The 20,907-nt window shown below is 38.2% G+C and overlaps 2 protein-coding genes across 3 annotated transcripts in view; one reads left to right on the forward strand and one right to left on the reverse strand.

Annotated features, from left to right (window-relative positions):
- LOC134798156 (uncharacterized) overlaps nt 1-20,907 on the forward strand; it is a 199,567-nt gene that overhangs the window by 1,612 nt on the left and 177,048 nt on the right. The window contains exon 3 of the mRNA XM_063770497.1: nt 246-1,349. Within this exon, the coding sequence (XP_063626567.1) occupies nt 246-523 (278 nt within the window). The 3' untranslated portion in view covers nt 524-1,349. The remainder of the gene's footprint in view (nt 1-245; nt 1,350-20,907) is intronic.
- LOC134798146 (ADAMTS-like protein 4) overlaps nt 2,417-20,907 on the reverse strand; it is a 28,216-nt gene continuing 9,725 nt past the window's right edge. The window contains exons 3-12 of one of the 2 annotated variants that reach the window (XM_063770486.1): nt 15,052-15,232; nt 13,436-13,596; nt 11,806-12,123; nt 11,080-11,304; nt 10,443-10,676; nt 9,592-9,742; nt 8,682-8,857; nt 8,392-8,566; nt 7,412-7,507; nt 2,417-2,548 (exon numbers count right to left, since the gene is read on the reverse strand). In XM_063770486.1, coding sequence (XP_063626556.1) covers nt 2,445-2,548; nt 7,412-7,507; nt 8,392-8,566; nt 8,682-8,857; nt 9,592-9,742; nt 10,443-10,676; nt 11,080-11,304; nt 11,806-12,123; nt 13,436-13,596; nt 15,052-15,232 — 1,821 coding nt within the window. In that variant the 3' untranslated portion in view covers nt 2,417-2,444. Of the gene's footprint in view, nt 2,549-7,411; nt 7,508-8,391; nt 8,567-8,681; nt 8,858-9,591; nt 9,743-10,442; nt 10,677-11,079; nt 11,305-11,805; nt 12,124-13,435; nt 13,597-14,861; nt 15,025-15,051; nt 15,233-20,907 lie in introns of those variants that run through there. The other variant, XM_063770485.1, reaches the window with a different exon arrangement.

Here is a 20,907-nt window from a genome sequence, read left to right on the forward strand (position 1 = left end):
TGCATGCATGCATGGGGACATGTACCTACGAATAATGAAAAAAATTGTAGAATAGTTTGAAGAGCGTGCATTATTTTGCCCTGAATCATTACTTTGGAATTTCGTTTATCTAAACCATGCACCGCACCCTAAGTTAATTGTGAAGTTTGAAATTTAGCACACACGATATTGACACCTTCCATATTTTCTTCCACCGTTACCGTTACCATTACCGTTACCGTTACCGTTGCCGTTGTTTCTTCCAGGCCTCATCGCAATGCTTCTCACTGCCATCAGTCTTGTTGGTGGCATCATCGGCCTCTATACCAAAACCACCGCCATCAAATTACTACATGCCTGCGCGGGATCCTTGACTCTCATCTCAGCATTTATCTGCCTCTGCCTGGGCTTTGATAAATCAGTGTTTAGGGGCCTATTTAACGATACCGTAGCTGATTTAGCCATCACCTTAACAGTTATCGGTTTAATAGGTACATTATGGTCTGCGGCTAACTCTAATCTGAATAGAGTTTTGAAACGATAGAGCACTCACCTTGTAAATTTTACTTGAACTTGGCTTGACACGCTGCCGCGTGTCTAGATTTCCTAAGTAAGTATGTTATTGTGACGAAGATATTTTTACATACAATGACTCGTGCTAAAGCAAACACTTTTTATCAGAAATTGCGCTGCGTGATTTTTAATAAAATAAGTCTTATTATCTAATTACATTGACATTATGGATATTGATGGAGATTGAGATAACGAGAATGTTTGATGCTTTGTCCGCAATGTATGTTGAATTGTTGACATTTAAGTCGGTAGGTAATAAAGCTTACAGTATTACATTTAATTTATAATCTTGATATAATAAATGAATTAAACTACTATTATATTACTAAAGATGCTTTATTTATTCAACCTTAATATATGGGTAAGTACCTACTATTTACATATATTAATACTATAGAATACTTTTTAACCACTGTTCTGGACTGGATATGCGCTAAATACTGACCTATTAATAATTAAATAAGTACTACAATAAACGTTAAAAAAATCTACATTCGATTAAAATTTATATAGTAAAATTTACAAAATAATCAATTTAAATATCACACCAATATACGCATTGTATACATTTACCTACTATACATTGTAATACCTAAATATGTAATGTAATATATATGTCCTATACGTATTCCGGATATAGCAATATAAGTAATTTCGTCAGTATGTCAGTGCATCATTGACGTATATATTTCAGGACTGGCCTTACGGGCAATAAGAATGGGGCCAGTACAGCGGTGTGACACCGCTACAACGCGATTGGTTGATGAGTTCGCATCACGCACGCGATTGGTAGATGAGTTCGCATCACGCGCGCTATTGTTCGCAACTAAGTTGCGTTAGACTGCACGATTGGCTCGAATTCGTGAGTCACACCGCTGAACTAGTACCATTTTTAGTGCCCGTAAGGCCAGTCCATAGTAGATATAATATAGATATAATACGTCAATGAGTGCAACTGATACAAAAAGTAATAATGGAACTGATTATGTTTGTTTATTGTAGTAATAATGGAACTGATTATGTTTGTTTATTGTAGTAATAATGGAACTGATTATGTTTGTTTATTGTAGTAATAATGCAACTGATTATGTTTGTTTATTGTAGTAATAATGGAACTGATTATGTTTGTTTATTGTAGTCATCATGTACAAACAGCAACACTCCTAACTGTACATACTGGACCTTATTACAAAAGGCATAAGGTCCGCCGATGTACAGTTAACAGTGTGGGCGATGGTATATCATGGGTTTTATTGGCATTATAACATGAGTCACTTTATTTCAATTTTATCTTTGATGTCATGTCTGTGTTACTAATATGTATAGGTAATATCAATTTGGAACTCAATTAATTAAGATTTTTATTTCTATTACGTTAATAAACTACGGTTTAACTGTCATTAGCGCCAGTTACACCGTCCCACTAACCCAGGGTTAAGCGGTTAAACAGTTAACCCAGTGCCATATTGTAGTGGTAACCATGGTAAGTTCAGGTTTAATCGGTTAACCCCGAGTTAGTGGGATGGCGCAAGTGGCGCTAACAAGAATTGTTCCACTGTTAAGTGCACCTCACTTTAATAAATTTCGCCATAAAACACAATAGGTAGCTAAACATAAAACATCACGCATCATATTTAGCCAGGCATAATAATACAGTGTCAAAATTGTACAAATTTATTTTCCTCACAAGAGAAGCTATTAGTCCTCAAAGAATATGAGTTGAATTTGCTTCACTTAGGGCCACTTGCAACATTCACTACCCCGGGTTTAACCGGTTAAACCTGGAGTTACCATGGTTACCAGTACAATTTGACACTGGGTTAATGGTTAAACCGGTTAACTCCGGGTTAGTGGGTGCAAGTGGCATTTATAATAACAGGCGAAATGCCATTCTACCGTCCTTTGCAAGAATAACAGCAGTTGTGTATATAGTACTTGTAGTGGCAGAGACGCGCCTGGACCGCTAAGGCGCAGTTGCTCAGCTTATCTTCGCAATCTGGAAAAACCGAGACAGTAAAAGATAGTATTTATATATTCCAATAAATAAGTGTGATAATTCATATTGACGATAAAGTAGACGTCTGAGTATTCGTCACTGTCCTAGTAAATACATAAAATACATGTCATCTTTAAACTTACGTAATGGGGTTGGCCGGTCGAATTATTTAGCAGATGGCGCCAGCATAGCTTGCCTTGTCAATCCCTAGAATTGTGTAAAATTTTTGTTTTTTTTAGTGGCCCTTTAAGCCAAATCTCATAGAAAAAGGGGCAAGCTATGATGGCGCCATTTATGCAAACCTTTGACAGTTGCCAGTACCCCATTCAGAATAGAGACTATAGGTACCTAGAGAATCCATACCAAACAATGAAATTCTGCCCGATGCGAACTTTAAGATACGTCTAGATACGATATGTCAGTGTCATAAGTGACGTTTTAGTTCGAATCAGGCCAGTTGTCGCAAACGCAACCTGTACCACGCGACCAAAACGTCGTAAGCGCCATGAAATGCATTCCCCATATAACCATTCCAGTCGCAGAATCACAAAGTGGTAACTAAATGTCAGATGTGTCGTAACAGAGTCCACACAATGTGTCTAGAATTGTTTCGAAACAAAGTGTCGTCGCCGTGTCTACACTTTTCCGTAACAAGGTGTCGACACATTTGTGTGCACTTTGCGTGCGGTTTGCGACTAAATCTGACAGCAAATTTGTGACAGCAAATGTCAATATAAAATACCTCTTGAAAACCAAGGTTTGTCAAACTACTATTAGTGTCTCGTGTGCTCGTAATTCTAGTAAGTCATCATGGGCAATGCAAATGATAATAATCGACCGAAACCATATAAACACCCAACACCCGTCAACCTTTTACAGAAAAGTTTTTAAAGAAATTCAATAAGCTACTTAGGTCAGGCAACGAATGCTCCAAAAGTTGTAGAGGGAAATGCTCGGAACACAATTTTTGACTCCGTAACTCGGTTTGACAAGTTAGGAGGTGAACATATCAAAAGTCCCCGGCCGTAGCCCTTGAGCGGGGGGGAGAGAGGGGGCTTTGAAGGTCCCATTTTCCCGTTTTTCGATTATATTTCGGAAACTATGCATCTCAGCGACATGGCCACTTATACAAAATGAAAGTTAATTTAATTTGTTACAAGTTTATTCCGTCAATTTTTTCGATATGTTGAATAGTTTTTGAGATATCCGCTCTTGAAAGTTTATTTAGGGCTCTCAATTTTATCTTGATATATCTATATCAGTGAAGGTGCTAGGCCGTGTTTGGTATCGTTTTCGTATAAATCTGGGGTGCTGAATCCATTTAAGATATCACATTGACACCATTCCACAAAATAAAAATAAATCTTTTTAGGGTTCCGTACCTCAAAAGGAAAAAACGGAACTCTTATAGGATCACTCGTGCGTCTGTATGTATGTCCGTCTGAATACACAAAATAGTTCTTTACCTATAGATGACAGGAAAACCTATTAGAAATGTGCAGTCAAGCGCGAGTCGGACTTAATGTACGGAACCCTTAATACGCGAGTCCGACTCGCACTTGGCCGGTTTTTTTGAAACTCTTCTTGACGCTTAACCGCTGAACCGATTTCGTTGAAATTTGGTATAGAAATAGTTTGCGTCCCTTAACAGGACATAGGATAGATCTATAAACTGAAATAAATGTCATATACTAAGAAAAAGTGACCAAGGCCTCCAGTGCCCCAGGCTGGAATCGAACCAGCGTCCTCTGCTATCGCGGCAGGTGCCTGAACCACTCGGCCACCGGGCCACAGCGACATTAGTCAAATTTTCCAAGTATATGCACTTCCTACTGAAGGCTTGTGGCGCCCCCTAGCCATCTCTAAGGTAGAACAGTATGGTTCGAACCTTCTATCTGGATCATTCTCATGATGATACCGAGCTAGCGAACAAACACTACTACTACTACTCTACTTGATAAAAACAAATTAAAATATTTTCTGAAAAATAATTTAATTTGTTCAAATACTTCATAGTATAGGATAGATCTTATAACCAAAATCATCTTTTGAAGGTGTGAAAAGTGGCGTGGAAATTTGTACGGGAAATCAATAACCGCTGAACCGATTTATATGAAATTTGGGATGGTCTACATCTTTGATTTAGTTAAAAATGATGAAAAAACATGACTTCAAACCTAAACTTAAACAGTATTAACTTCAAGAAGTCAATTCTGAATTCCCCCCTACACCTCATTTCACACCTTTAAAGGATGATTTTTGAGATAACTTATTATATCCTGTCTCGGGACTCAAAATATATGTGTACCAAATTTAAATTAAAACTGTTCAGCAGTTTAAGCGTGAAGAGGAGTTTAAAAGAAAGTATTTTAATAAGTTTATATGTTTTTACTTCGGAATGGTGTCAATGTGATACCTTAACTAAATTTGGTACTGCGAATTTATACGAAAACGATACCAAACATGGCCTCGTAGCTTTACTGTTGTAGAAGTCAAAATAAAATTGAGAGCCCTAAATTCTTATTACTTGGCCAAACTTGTGTAGAAGGAAAAGGTAAAATAAAAGTCTTCGGCAGGAATATAAGACACAAATATATTTTTTTTTTGCGTTACTATTTCATTCATCAAATATAAACATACCTTGATTATACTATTCTAGTGAGATCCTCATAGATAAACAAAAACATTTACTTAAAAAATTACAAGGTCGAAATGTCACGGAACTTGTGAGAGTAATACGTGAAAAATAAAAACTTTTATGACAAAAAAAATCTGGACACAATTTAAGAATCACCCAATTGCGTCGAGGAATCATCTGTATTTTTGCTTGTTTCATTACCTCCTCGCTTCTTTTTTGTCCTTTGTATTCTGTAGCAATTTGTTAGATCTGAAAATAAAGATAACTTGCGTCGTCACGGATGTCGATTTATAGGTTTTAGGGAGTGCAGAATTCGAAAACGATGATCATTTTATAATCCAAGATGGCGGCTACGTATTTTGTCATAAAAGTGGAATCCAAAATAGTCATCATTTTCGAAATCTGCGCCCCCTAAAACCTATAAAACGATATCCATGACGACTTTTATGACATAGTGCATTGCCGCCATTTTGAAATTGAAAATGTTATCATTTTCGAAATCTGCGCCCCCTAAAACCTATAAAACGACATCCATGACGACTTTTATGACATAGTGCATGGCCACCATCTTGGAATCCAAAATAGTCATCATTTTCGAAATCTGCGCCCCCCAAAACCTATAAAACGACACCCATGACGACTTTTATGACATAGTGCATGGCCGCCATCTTGGAATCCAAAATGGTCATCATTTTCGAAATCTGCGCCCCTAAAACCTATAAAACGACACCCATGACGACTTTTATGGCATAGTGCATGGCCGCCATTTTGGATTCCAAAATGGTCATAATTTTCAAAATTGGGGCCCCCTAAAACGTATAAAACGACATCCATGACGACTTTTATGACACAGTGCATGGCCGCCATTTCGGATTCCAAAATGGTCATTATTTTCGAAATCGGCACTCCCTAAAACCTATATATCGACACCCATTTCGACTTTTATGACAAAGTGTTTTGCTACCATCTGCATGCAAGACATTTCTATTATGTTTACGTACAAAAATGGCCCCCTGTCAACTTTCATTCGAGATTTAATCGATAATTTATTCGATTAATATTCAGATTAAATCAATTTCAATCTATGTTAGGTCGACTAAACTAATCGCGATTAAAATTTGAGAATTAACTTTTTTTATGTCATTAATTAGTCGAATAAACAGTTAATCGATTAATGCCCATCTCTGACCACGGCATTTTTACACTTTGAGAATATCTGAAAACAAATCAACACAAGGAGCCATTTTGCAAATCCAGTAACTTTGTTATTACTTTTGACAGCGCGTGTCATGTGTCAACACAGAGTCGACACAAAGTCGAAACATTGCAACTACTTTGTGACTGCTATATTTCTCAGCCTTAAACCATATTTATACATCATAATTAACAAGTTTCGTAGTATGTAAAGCGTTATTTCTGTTATTTAAGTATAGTATACGCATCGAAGTACTAAAAATGCTTCAAATAATATAGTTATGAACACAGGCACTGAGAAGTAAACAATTTCATTTCCGGCTAAACTAAAACAATGTGGTGGCGCGTTGATTATATTACACTTAGTTTATCAAATCACTCGAGCAGTTTAATTCCCCATAATAATTTAAGTCCTATTGTAATATAAATGCAAACAATATATAATTACGTCTTGTAATCCGTTTTAGAGATGGCGTATTAATGTCACTTATTTTTATTTAAGTATTTTTCCATCTGACAGTTTCCATTTGACAGGAACAAAATGAACGAATGAACGAATGATTTTGGCATAAAGTAGTCGCAAACCCGAAACAATGTGTGCACACGGCGACCACACTTTATGTCACTTTGTGTCATGTGTCGACCCTTCCCCATTTCTGGTAACTGTGTCGACACGGCGACGACTCTGCGACTGGAATTGTGACCGAAACAGACGGTGTCGACACAAGATGTGTCAACACCGCGTCGTAACGGCGACTGGAAATGGTTGTATGGGTCATGAAAGTCATGGCGCTTACGCGTTTAGGTAGCGAGATTCGCGCTCCGCTTACATAGTTTGTTGTCGACAGACAACTCATGGCGCATACTGGTTGTCAGTGCCGGTTCTATTATATACATAGCCAAGCAGTAGCAATAATAGTTCAATGAATAGAAATGACAACAGGGTGTCATCTATTTGGCATTAGCAAATCGAACACTGGGACGTTTACCTTTTCGGTTTGGTGGTTTTGGTTAATAGTAAAAAAAAATACCTTTTGCTTCATATTGCTGCGTGGTAGTGCCTTCCGTTGTAGTGGTAGTTGTTGTAGTACTAGTTGTTGTATCACTTCTGGCTACCTTTTGAGATTCTATAAATAAATAAAAATAATACATTAAGGGTCAAATTAAAGAAATATTACAGGTAGAGGATAAAGATATAAAAAATAGTGATAGTAGATAAGATCACGCTGATAAAATATTCCGACACCACACATAAAATTTATCATTTATCAACATATTCATAGGATGTTTGACTTTTACGGCGGTGTTAAATTCACATTACTCCACTACAGACTTAATTTAGACGGGCTCTAGTCATCAGAGAATTTAGATAGAATTCTAAAGTGAAAGTGAATATTTTGGAACTTGGCCAACTGTTGATTCCGATGACAGCGAACCAGCAATGCAGTGAAGCAACTTTTGAGGGGCGATTTTTGAATTTCGAGCGCTCGATTTCATATGTGGCTCCCTTCAATACTATCTTCACTACGAGGCAATTCAATTCTACTAATAAAATTGAAAACATGTGGTACTAGATTTCTAATTTCTATCGCTCGTATTTCAAAAATAGCATTTCGTTTTCCACAGATTTTCGAGTGTCTAAATCGAGCGCTCAAAATTTAAAAATCGCCCCCCGGGTAGAAAGCCCGCTCCACACTCATGCGCGAATCGCGGCGCGAAGCCGGGAACGCGAGTGTGGAGGGGGCTGAACTGTTGGCGATGGAAGTGATAATACCTTGATAAACCAATAAACTCTGGCGGTGCTGTTACACTATACTGCTGAGTGCGGAGTGCGCGATCGTTGCGCGGCGGGCGCGCACCGCGCTGTGCGGCGCTGCCGCTTATGTTGCATGAACCACGTCAGCGAGCCTCTCTGTCGCACTTGTAAAGTCGTAAGTACGTGTGACAGGGTGGTAACACGTCGAACGTGGTTCGCGGCAGGCCCTCAGTTGTTGATGCAAGTTATAGTTACCAATAAACTCCGGCGATACTGTTACACTGCACAGTGGAGTGCACGATCGTTGCGCCGGCGGGCGCTCGCCCGAGCCCGCCGTGACGCACACATCTTCGCGCGCCGCACCCGTGCCACGCGCACACCACACGGTACGCCGTTGGACGCCAGTGTTGGACGAACAGTTGGAAACACACTGCGGAAAAGAGCCTTAACTTAGTATGAACCAGTAAAGACGAATTAAAATCTTTAGCTTAGGGACGCAGCTAGATTTACGTAAGCTTTCTAAGATATTAAGCTAAGATTTCTACCTGACTCCACTCGCTAAAATACCAAGTAGGCGTGCACTTGTCTTCACAGTTTCTCTCGTGCGCCGGCCTCGGCGTCTTGCATCCAGAATCTTTCAGGTGTCTACCGGTGCCTCCTATACACAGGACTCCACGAATCTGCTTCCCATTACAAGATGAGGAACATGGAGACCATTCTCCTACAAAATGAAGATAGATATTGTACAGTAAGAGATCCCACACTAGCGTCTTTTAAGCGTCGGCGGAGACGCTAGACAGCGCTATAGAAAATGGTTATCTAGAGTTATCTAGAGACACTAGTGTAGGGTGTATTTTAGCGTTGGTTGCACCACAATCAAACGACTGATCAACGTCACTCAGCAGAAACTAAGGAACTTCCCTGCTACACGGTCGCCGACAAGCCTTCAGAACGCGTGGCCTTGGTCTGTCCCGGACCGTGTAGACAGTTGTTACCAACAAAATTTGACCAAAACTGACCAAGGACAGACCAAGGTCAGACGGTTAGAAGGCTTGTCGGCGACCGTGTAGCAAGGGCTTAAAACGTTTTCTGTCGGAAGTTCCTTAGTTTCTGCTGAGTGACGTTGATCAGTCGTTTGATTGTGGTTGGTACAACTGGCCCTAAGTCAACCAACAGAATACTGGATGAAGTAGAAGCAAACAGTTAAGGAACTGATAATAATTCTGGACTCACGTTCTGAGAATGAGAAAAAAGATCAGGATGGTAGTCAGCGTCAAATAAATAGTGACGGCCAAATATATTGGGAAACAACCTTATTTATGGTCTAACAAAGGTGAGTCTATTACATGCTGATTGTACAAGTGTACAGAAAATGTCGTTCTACACAAAATGAGAAACATTCAACGAAAAATATTGTAATAAGTGTATTTTCCACTGATAACAGGTATATTTTACCAGTAAACCAATGTCCTTCCTGAGGTTCACATGATATCTTCGGACTGCACGATTGTGATGCATCGGGAGATCTCATAGGGGTGCAACCCGATGGATCCGAGCATCGGATTCCGCGGGTTTGTAGACCGCCGCCAACACACCAGCCTACACACTGAACAAACCATTCCATATATGTATCAGAAGTAATCAGAACAATAAAAAGCGGCAGAACTAATATTGCATAATATTATTATTGTCAGCTACGGACTGTAAAAATTAAATATATAAACTACTTCGTTTTTAAATATACGAACGGGTCTACCGCGGTATAACTTCATTGTTTTTACCTAAAATTCCGACGTTTCAGCTGGGTTGCACCAGCTGTGTTCACGGGAAAACCACAGCTGATGCAACTCAGCTGAAACGTCGGAATTTAAACAATGAAGTTATATCATGGTAGACCCGTTCGTATAATTAACTATGTGTACAAAACGCGAGAGTTTAAAGTGTTATACTTAATTTTTGTCCCCAATCCGCATTGGGCTAGCGTGGGGACTATAGCCCAAGCCCTCTCGCGCATGAGAGGAGGCCTGTGCCCAGCAGTGGGACGTATATAGGATGAAATGATGATGATGATGATGATGACTTAATTTTTGTCCCAAAACTCCGCTACCTTCTAGTGAAAAATCACTGCGCAACTTTTTACCAACTGCTGCCTGAGATAAGTGTAGATCTAATTAGAGCGTGATTCTTAAGCTTTATATTTTTTTATATATTTTTACTGCTGATATTAGACTATAATATCCTCGGTGGTCCTGTGTACATTACGATATATATACATAATCGCAAACAAGCAATAAATAAATCCATACCTCCGACCATTCCGTGAACAGCCAACTAGCCGCCGCATTGAAGTTGTATTCCGGTCCGATTTCGTCCTCAGAACCGTTAACGGCGACGGAATACACCGGTCCTTCGTGGAACGCATCGACATGTTCGCGAGGTCGTTTGACCCGTCTGTCCACTTGCCGCACATCGGGACAGTCGGGGATATTGCAAGGTTCTGTTGTAGACGGTTTTGGTGATGGGCATTTTTGATCGCTTATCTGAAATATGGACAGAACATTTTCACTTTTCAACTACGTATCATTTTATAAATCTGATATATGGTTTAACAAAGGAATTTGTAAAGAAACTTAGGTAACAACTGTAACTGAGGGCGCGTAGCCAACGTGCAATCGTTAACGCTCCGTAGCGAACGAAACGAAACTGTCACTGTCGCACTTATATGGAAGAGTGATAGAGAGCTGGCTGCGAGCCTGGAAGCGGCCTGTTCCATCTCAGAATAGTGTCACACAGAATCGTTAGTGGAATATAATTTTTGGATACTATAATTATTCTTAACCTGTTGCTGTTATCTTAAACATTTTGCAAGCACGCTATTTTTAGCAACTCCAGCTCAGTCCAGTCGTATCTCGCTCTGTTACTCAAATTTTTAAAATAACTTACTTTCGTGATGCCTCTTGAATGATCCTGGACACATCCAACGATCCTCGTCCTTGTGGCGGGCCCACAGGCGGGGCACGGCGACCAGACGGCGGCGCGCCACCGCGGCGGGCACGACACGTTGCCGCACCGTCGTCGTCTACTTGCGGGCGAAGAACCCGTGCAATGCACCGGAGCTACTTCCCTGTCACCAGTACTGCTAGCTTCAACGCAGCGGAATTTTCCTACCTACAGATGCACAAATATTTAGGTTCTTGCGCTAATAATGAGTTTGATATGATCAGCTTCAATTTCCATTTTAAAGGTGATGAGGTACCTAGCTACCTACCTACACATTAGCAGGCGTGGCTCACTCCGCGATTTCGTCGCTTTGCTACAGGTAGCTAAAAGTATTATATACATCCGTTCCACACCAATTTTGGGGAAAGCCATAAGCCGCGCGTGGTGCTGTCGCCACCTAGCGGCCATATCTGTGCTGATCGTTACAGACGCGTTTTGTTAGAGAGTGAGTCTTCTGTTACCTAGTAAGTACTATTATTTATTCTGTGACATTAGTAAAATCACATTAAATATCCAAAACACATAACAAATTTTAAATGTCTATACTCTATGGTATAGTGCGATGCTTGTGTGCAAATCATTTCAAAAATGATGCTGTCGGATTTAAATTATAGGTAATGTATAGTGCAAAAGTATGATGTAGGTACATTTCTTAAATCCGTGACATACCTGGAATCCTCCACCACAATTTCTCGAACACTGGGAGTACGACAATATTTTCCAGATAAATCTTCTATCCCCAACTATGTTTTCTTCGAACTCCTCCCCCGAATATGCATCTTGCATAACATTTACATTCTTATATCGCGGTACATTGACAGGTCTGGGAAAACCGTCCAGGCTGTGATGCCTTCGGGTATGTTTGGGGGAAATCGTTGAAGGTAATTCAGGGGCCGATCTTGTAATCGATTCAGCGTCTAACTCGCCAGACTGTGATTCGGTGAAGTATTCGTACTTGATGCTTGGGTTTAGCTGGGTGTAAAGTATCTGAAAATTTAATGAAATTATAACATTTTTTTTACTTAATGTCTTGACGGTTGTGTATTCATCCAAGTAATTAACATAAAATATCATTATAGGTATAAGGTCACTGTGGGCAAGTCCGTCTACAAGGCAAGTCCGTCAACACGTTATAACTTTTGAATTTGAAGGCGTATGCGACTTTGGAGTCCAGTCGATTAACCAGTTTTTCGCGCTAGTTCCGTCACTGTAAAACAGATGGCGCTGTGACAGCCAACTTCAGAGCAATCCGCCTCAACAAGTCATTTCGTGTTTTGAACTCGAAGTCATAGTGCGACAGCCGTTCGAAAAAAAATTGTTAAAAATAGTTTTTGAAAAGATTGTGCATCAAAAAGTAACTACGTAGGTAGCATAAGAACCAGTTGTCTTTATTCTATTTTTAAAATATCAGAAATTAACTTAGTTTTGTAATTATACGTTCCACAATTTATCATATTAAAATTTGACTAAGTTGGAAAGTCCGTCTATTATGTTCAAGGCAAGTCCGTCATATGCCGGACTTTCGTTAAATCAGAGGTTACCAACTGTTTTTGCGACTTTAATATTATAACGATTTGATAAGGTATCAAAAAATCCTCCTGACTTTGCGCATGATGTTACTTTATTAAATTTTGATCTCAGTAAATTAAAAGAAACGATTAAAATTCATTTTAAAATTACTATTGATCTTTTATTTCGGAAATCAAAAAAAATATTATGTTTAATTATTTGCCAAAAAGGTTTACCACCCCATTTCGGTAGTATATGGACTTGCCTTTGTTTCAGAAAAATGGTGTTTATTTCGAATCTGAACCGTATATTAACAAGTTTAAAATACACTTTTCATTGTCTTGATCCGTTCTTTTTAGGAATTTGACTACGAACATATACGCACCCATAGATTGGCTGATATCATAACTAGACGGACTTCCCTTAAACTGCACGGGAAGTCTGTCTACTCACCGAATTTTAAAAAATGCCATAGTTTTTGCTTAATTTGTGCCTGAAATGATCTGTCACTAAGGCTAAACTATTAATTATTAAATTCTTCATCGTATGCGATTACAAGCAGTAACATAGGTGAATATTTAACGGAACTAGATCACTCCAAAGTCAAAAAAAAAAAAGGTATGCCGGACTTCGCCACAGTGACCTTACAAAAATATTATGTAAGTACATATTACTTTTACCAAGAAGTTTTTGAATTACAAATTATAAAACTAGTTACAAAATGCTATCCTTCGGAATTCAATATTTACACATCTTTACTTAATATGGACAATGGACAATTTGGACTCACCATAATATCAATAGGGTAATGTATAGGCCCATGAGCAAACACTGAATCCAGCCCCGCTACTCGTGAGTAGATGAACCGTGCGCCCTCTGCGTCGTATGTTCCTGGAGCACTCACAGCAAACTCTCCGTTCATTATGTATGATCCATTTGTGATTTTTAGGGCTAAAAGGAAACAGTAATGATAGGATTTTATTTATTTATATCAAACAGGGAAACTGAGGTGAGGTGAGGTAGAATTGAGCTGAAGACTCAATTCTATGCAAATCAACTCAAGTCAAACGGTTCACCAGATCCGCGGTGGATTCCTGTTTTCCCTAGTAGATGGTAGGTTCCTTATACCAAGTTTTAATTAACATTAATTAGAAAAATGGAAAACAATCTCGACATGTCTTTTTATTGAAAAATGCCTAAAAAAAGTACTATACCTAACTACTATTTATGAAACCAAAAGAATGTAAATATACTTACTTAATTGCTATAAAAGTGTTTGTGTTTTTCAATAAAAAGACACGTCAAGGTTGCTTACCCTTTTTCTAGTGCTTCAAAAACGAGGTATAGTTTCGGACTAGGTTAAATAACTTGGCTTAACCCATACATTCACCTGCATGTATGCTTCCTGAACAAAACTTGTTTTACATGCAACTATAGGTAATATTGTTCTGATACCACAATTGACAATGCTCCACACAGTGTCCATTAGTTGACAACCATCTCTGTAACCTATTATTAGCAAAATCGCAAATTGATTTGGAACAGAACTCAATAGCGAGGCAACTAGCCTAGCTATTCAGTACAATCGTCATCAGGGCCATTGTAAGTCTCGAATGATTTAGAGCCACAATACTGATTGATCAGTAAGGACCTACCTTGCGTTTGCGCACCATTTGCCCTCATCAAAGGACCATTCATGTGACTTTAAAGTAACAAATTATCTCGTAAATTTATGTTGCACTTTGAGTTGTAAGGAGTATAATTGGAGATTAATGGCTGACATTACTTGCGCAGTAACATTATTACACATAATGCAAGAATTTTCGGATAAATACTTGACTAAAAATTGCATCCATAAGAATTTACCTACTGTAATGTAACGCAGCTACAGAGATCCTCCCTGCGTACAATTTTCTATACAGGTCAATTACCCATCTCTATAGCTTCAAATTCATACTCATTCATATCCATTTGTACTTACTTGAAATTCATAGGTGACTAGGTAAAGACAATCTAATATTTGGGACGGCAGGCACCGTGTCGGACCGTGAACATCAAACCAATTCCAAGTTGCATGCATACCTTACGAAAATAATTCTCACTGATACCCTTGACATTGAAACGGCCGGCCGGCCTCACGCGGGACCGTCGTCACGTATTGCATTGTCATGTGAGTTGCCTGCTAGCACCGCTTCTTTGAACTAGTAGATACTGACCAATATAATTCTCGCTAGATATGATCTCCGTGACGTTGAGACGGCAGGCCCCGCGTGGGACAGTGGTCACGTAGGAGTAGCCGAGCGGCAGTCTAGGCCGGGAGAGCAGCCCTGAGACCAGCCGGCGACGGCATCGCATATCATGTGTGTTGCCTGCTAACACCGCTTCTTTGAACTAGTAGATACTGACCAATATAATTCTCGCTAGATATGATCTCCGTGACGTTGAGACGGCAGGCCCCGCGTGGGACAGTGGTCACGTAGGAGTAGCCGAGCGGCAGTCTAGGCCGGGAGAACAGGCCTGAGACCAGCCGGCGACCGCATCGCATGTCATGTGTGTTGCCTGCTAACACCGCTTCGCGGCCCACAACCTGAAATATGAAGTACTATAATGTATTTCTCATTCGTTTTAGAGAGGTTTAAAACATATTTTTGTATGACAGTACCGGCATAACAGAAATCAAATAGGTACGTCCATAAAAGTAACATTATAGGCACCTAAATAAAATGGCATTGTAGAGTGGTAAGACAAACTACCATCGACAGGCGTTATAGCATAGATATTAGAAATATGTAGGTATGCTGATCCAATACAAAATAACAGCGTATAAAACACTCCATATTCGATCTTCTTAGATATACATTATGCATAAAACACTCCACATTCGATCTTATGCTTTTCACACTTCCTAAACATTCCTACGCGCATTCAGTATAAATCCAAAACCGTGCGAATTTCTAATTTTAATCGCCTTGTATAACGTCCAAACTTGTTGTAGCTTATTTAGTAACTCTTTTGTTTTGAATGGAGTGAAATATTACAACATCCTGCCTTCAGACTATTAAGGCGTAAAGGCCTTGGTAGCAAGTGTCGGTTACGCCCTTTAGGCTAATACATAAAAATATTCGCGGCTCGTAGCGGCGCCGTCAATGGGATTAGCCCGTCGACAGCGTATTATACGGGTAGGCACGTGCGCTGTCACAGCGGAGCTATGAATTTTATAACATTAAACCCTTCCTAGACGTTGATGATAGTTTTGTATGGTAGGTATCTGGACGCTACGAAAATTGACGTAGTAGTAATTTTTGCATAACAGATAGAGACTCGTCATCAGCCACGTGCCACGGTATTTAGCAAAGCTTATTAAGGGAACCTGGAGTCTGCTCGGAAACCTTATCACGAATTGAGGCAGGTACTAGTTTCCACTGCCACTGGTCATCTAACAAAGAGGGGAATAGCTAAAGATAAAATAGCATTTAAAGGACCCTTTATTAAATCCGTATTTTAAAAAGGTACGTACTTGCAAATGCTGCTACGTGCATTTCAACCCAATTTAGTCAGAGATCATCACCATATTCTCAGATAGTCCCTGCTTTTTGTACCACGGCTTGCCAAGAGAGCCTTAAATGAGACGTTTTTAAGAAAAACATAGAGTGAATTGACATTAAAAAATTTCAACTGAGAAGTAAATGGTGGGACTTTATGCTTATTCGTTCTTATAACTCGTAGCTCGCTGTGAATGGAATCAATCTGTTGACAGTGGTATTATATGATCGTACGCTTGTCAGCGCCTTCGCTTCTTGTTCGGCTGTTTCTAAATCGTAGGTAAGTCAACTTAAAAACATGGGCTCTTAACAATTTTCTGTTTTAATAGGTACTTATAGTAATTATTATTTTAAGAAGGTATTAGTTAACTACGTGATAACAAGAACAAATAGCACAAAATTATTTGAGACACAATTTTTAAAATATAAAAGATTCAACTCATAACTATCATAATATAATATATGTTTAAGTTTATTTTCACTCAAAACAAAACGATGTTTAACAAAGTTGCATTTTTATCACGCGATAACATCGTAGCATCGTAGGAATAGTGTAGGTACTTTATTCGCGACGCAGACGATTCCAGGGCGTTTACTTACATGCACTTTACGTGTTTTGCGCTTTCATTATTTGAATTATTTCCATCTTAACCGCTTATTACGGACATGATATCACGAAGATAACAATTTTAGCACCACTGTTTGAATATTTAAAGCACTTAAGTACAAATGTCTTCATTAACATTTGTAGTGTTAAGAATAATATGCGCGTCTTATTCAACATGGATGTACAAGACGTCGGTTTTGTACTTTTTAATCAACATAATATTGTAATTTGTACAGTAAATGAGTAATGACTATGTAAGCTATAAAAATGTTAATAATCTAGTAGCGCTGTGTACTGTAGCCTAGTGAACCTCCATGGCTCCGCCATTTTGAAGTATAAATTCAAGAATCGTCAAAAAAATCCATATAATTATCGAATCTGCTCACACAATTTTACGAGCTTCGGTAGTAAAATGCGACCTGTAAAGGAGATAAGCAGGACATGCGAAAGCAATTTTGGTCAAGCTTTCGGTAATTAAAAGAAAATATTTTATTTTGAGAGATACCTGACCTACACTGACATTGCATAAGTTTGTTTTGTTTATTTGCCTTGATGCAGAAGATTGTTTTGCGACTTCTGGTTTTTTTTTTCTAATTGAAATCATTAATAAACTTTAATCCTTTACCCAAGCCTTGGTAATAATGATGCTTTAAAGTAACCTAACGGAACTCTGTGATTTAACTGTTTAACAATACAATAAAATGCATTAAAACATCAGATAACGATGCCTAGCCCTAGCACTATAAATGTACATCATTAGACTGCTATTAAGTACCGCAATACTCATGTGGCATAAGTGCATGTTACCATAAGATGCTGCAACAAAGTGCAAAATGCTATTTTATCTTCAACTACTTTCTTATATCTTTGACATAAGCATTTTAGTGCAATAGTGTCCGTAATGTCCACAGTTTGGCGCTTGCTTGATCTGTGTAAGATATCCCCTTATATTTATTTATTTATAATACCAAACAAATTATTTTGTGGTTTCTTATTGTACATGTACAACTGCATGTAGGTACTCGTGATTTGTTAGACATGTACCCCAAAAGCATAAAATTGTTGTAGTAATTCACCGAATCGCATTTCACCTCGATCTCATATTTAATTTTCGCATTGTGTCTCAATAGTTTTTTTTTTCTAGTGGCTATAAGTTTTAGTCGCATTTCACCCCGATCGTGCATTTAAATATCGCGTTGTGACTCAATCGTTTATTATTTTAGTCGTTATTAGTTTTAGTCGCATTTCACCTCGATCGTGCATTTAACTTTCGCGTTATGACTCAATCGTTTATTACTTTAGTCGCATTTCACCTCGATCGTGTATTGTATTAGGGACGTGATTCAACGCAACAGTATGAAGATTGAGTAGATTGATGATTCTGTAGACTTGGGTGTAATCCTTAATTTCGGATACTTGGCGTTAAAGAAAGCAAAACAAATGATCTAAGACACAAAGCTGCTTTATTACTCCTTAAAAGAGACCTAATTATCTTCTTAAACTAACACAAATTAGAGTCCCAAACAAACGTCGATCGCGGCGAAATGCGTCTACGGTACAATACTACACTAAAAATTTAATACTACAATTTAATTATAGGTACTAATGACAAAAGCTACGCGAAAAAGTCGATCACGGCGAAATGCGTCTACGGTAACATACTACACAAAAAAATTAATACTACAATTTAATTATACTAATGTCAAAAGCTGCGCGAAAAAGTGCGTCAAGTAAAAAAATCTAGTTGTATCTTTTTCATTCAAGGTGTAATGCGATTCGGTGAATTACTATAACAATTTTATGCTTTTGGGGTACAGGTCTAACAAATCGTACTCGTACATTCGAAATGATGTCATCTACATTAAAATGACCTAATTGTCACTTAGAACTTTAATAATACCCGATAAAATTAGAGATTGGTTCCGTTATCTGTAATGCCAAGATTTTCCGTTCGACATTTTATTCACACTAATTTAATCATCATCCTTATCTTAATGTATGTTCACTGATAAAATCTTCGAAAGAACACGCATTTTTATTTCTTGGCTGCTATCATATCCAAAGCAAAATGGTTCGCATACGACTGACCGATATTTACGACCTGTTTCCAAAAGCCGGTAGTTTGCCAGCGATACCTTTACAAAACGATGATACGTAGACGCCTCTCAAGGATCTGTTTAAAAGCTTCGGCTTGGTTTTATTTGCCTTTTATGACTTTATTCGAATGTAAATTGGTATTAATTCGTATTTACATAAAAAACGGCGCCAACTCCATTTGCCGATGAAGTGATGAAGTTGTCACAAGACATGTATGTTTTGCTTATGCATAAATATGAATGGACTGTGAATAAATTCAATGTTGACGTAGACATACATTACCAAAAAAGGTGTTAATGACCAAGTATTCCGTTTCATCATTCCTATATATTGCTATCAAAGCCACCTACAAAAGTTTCTGGAATTTACATTAATCTTAAACACAAGCGAAAACAAACATAAAATAATATCAATTTCAATTTATTTATTTAAAAGACAACAATGGCCCATAATGGTTAGTAGCAATTAAAATTAAAAACTAGGTGTTAATGGAACAAAAAAACAGAAATAGGTTAATACACCTACTGTGTTAAGAAACTTAATACTCCGCTTAGGTAAATCGGTATTTAATATCTATACTTATGAACTAGATAAAACCAGAAATGCCCTACAGATAATCAATTACATGTTTTCACACTGAATATCATATTATCTTAATCGATAACACTGACCGCGATGAATGGGCACCGGCTCATTAATAACCCTAATCTGATCACAATGATCTCGCCCGTTTATCAGCAAATACTTAAAGCACGGCGCTATAAATCTCACATAGAGGTAATTGAAAACGTCTGCTAATAGACTATTAATTAGGCTTATAGCGAGTTAACAAATTAGCTGTCTTGAGGCGCGAGTTTTAGAACATGATTTGTGACGTGTGCCGCCTAGTTTGGCGTTTATGCCTTATTTCAAAGTATAATTGGTATCTCTATTAATTTGTCAAGCTGGTTACTGCTGCGCTGTTTCTCGTTAGATGTAGGCTTTGCAAGTTTAATTTGCGCTGAATTACACATTTTAAATAATTAATGTCAAACTGGCACATAATTTCACCATAAGTAATTCATAAAATTAGTATTACTTAAATCAAGGTAGACAACGTTAACTGTGACGTTTTTGGACCACGTACTTTCTTATTGTTATGAGCCGCGAAACAACTCAATTGAATGGAAGAATTATATGTAGATCTTTAGTATCTTGTCTCATGTGATTAATAAGATACTTAAATAAAACGTAAAAATTCAAAGGAAAACAAAAACACATCTAAACATTTTCATAATTACTAGCAACTATTAACATATACACATCGACGACTCTACGTTTTTCATTAAGTGCCTCATTATTCTGAAATCAGGTAGTAATAAGTTAAATCGAATTAAGGTAAGCATTAATCAAAGTGTCACAGAACCGAATTTAATAGAATCAACACCTATTCGGTTAATTGTGGTATTAATGGTTGTCGTGATATGTGGAGTCAGCAGTAAATAATGTTGCTTATTAGACACAGATTCAGATTTTAAAAATATTATACCAATCACATCGAGACACGCTTTTATATTGTATACTCGTACTCGTGGGTTATTGCGAATACGATGCACTGAGTAGGTACCTATAATATTTGTTATTATTATTATTTGGAACCTGTCGTGTCTCCCCTACATTTTTCCACTGATCTTTATCCAGTGCTGTGTCTAGCCACTCCTTCAAGAAGGAGTTCAGTTCGTCCCACCATTGCCGGCGGGATATACCATCCTCGATTTAAGTTTTCGGACTCCCACTTGGTACTTATAGTAATTTTCTCCACAACTCATTCGGCGAACAACAGAGGTGCAGATAGTTTACTATAATAATTATAAAGTCTGAATACACTTCCAAAGTGACACAGTTGCGTAATTGGGCAGAAACCTTTTAATTGGGTATAATAGGTTCTTATAAATCAATTAATATGCCTTTCTTGTGCTCCGATTGTATCGTGTTACAGTCATTAGTTGTAGCAGAGTGCAGTCATTTAAATAAGGC

The sequence above is a fragment of the Cydia splendana genome, chromosome 16, assembly GCF_910591565.1.
Source record: "Cydia splendana chromosome 16, ilCydSple1.2, whole genome shotgun sequence".
Taxonomy (NCBI): Eukaryota; Metazoa; Arthropoda; class Insecta; order Lepidoptera; family Tortricidae; genus Cydia; species Cydia splendana.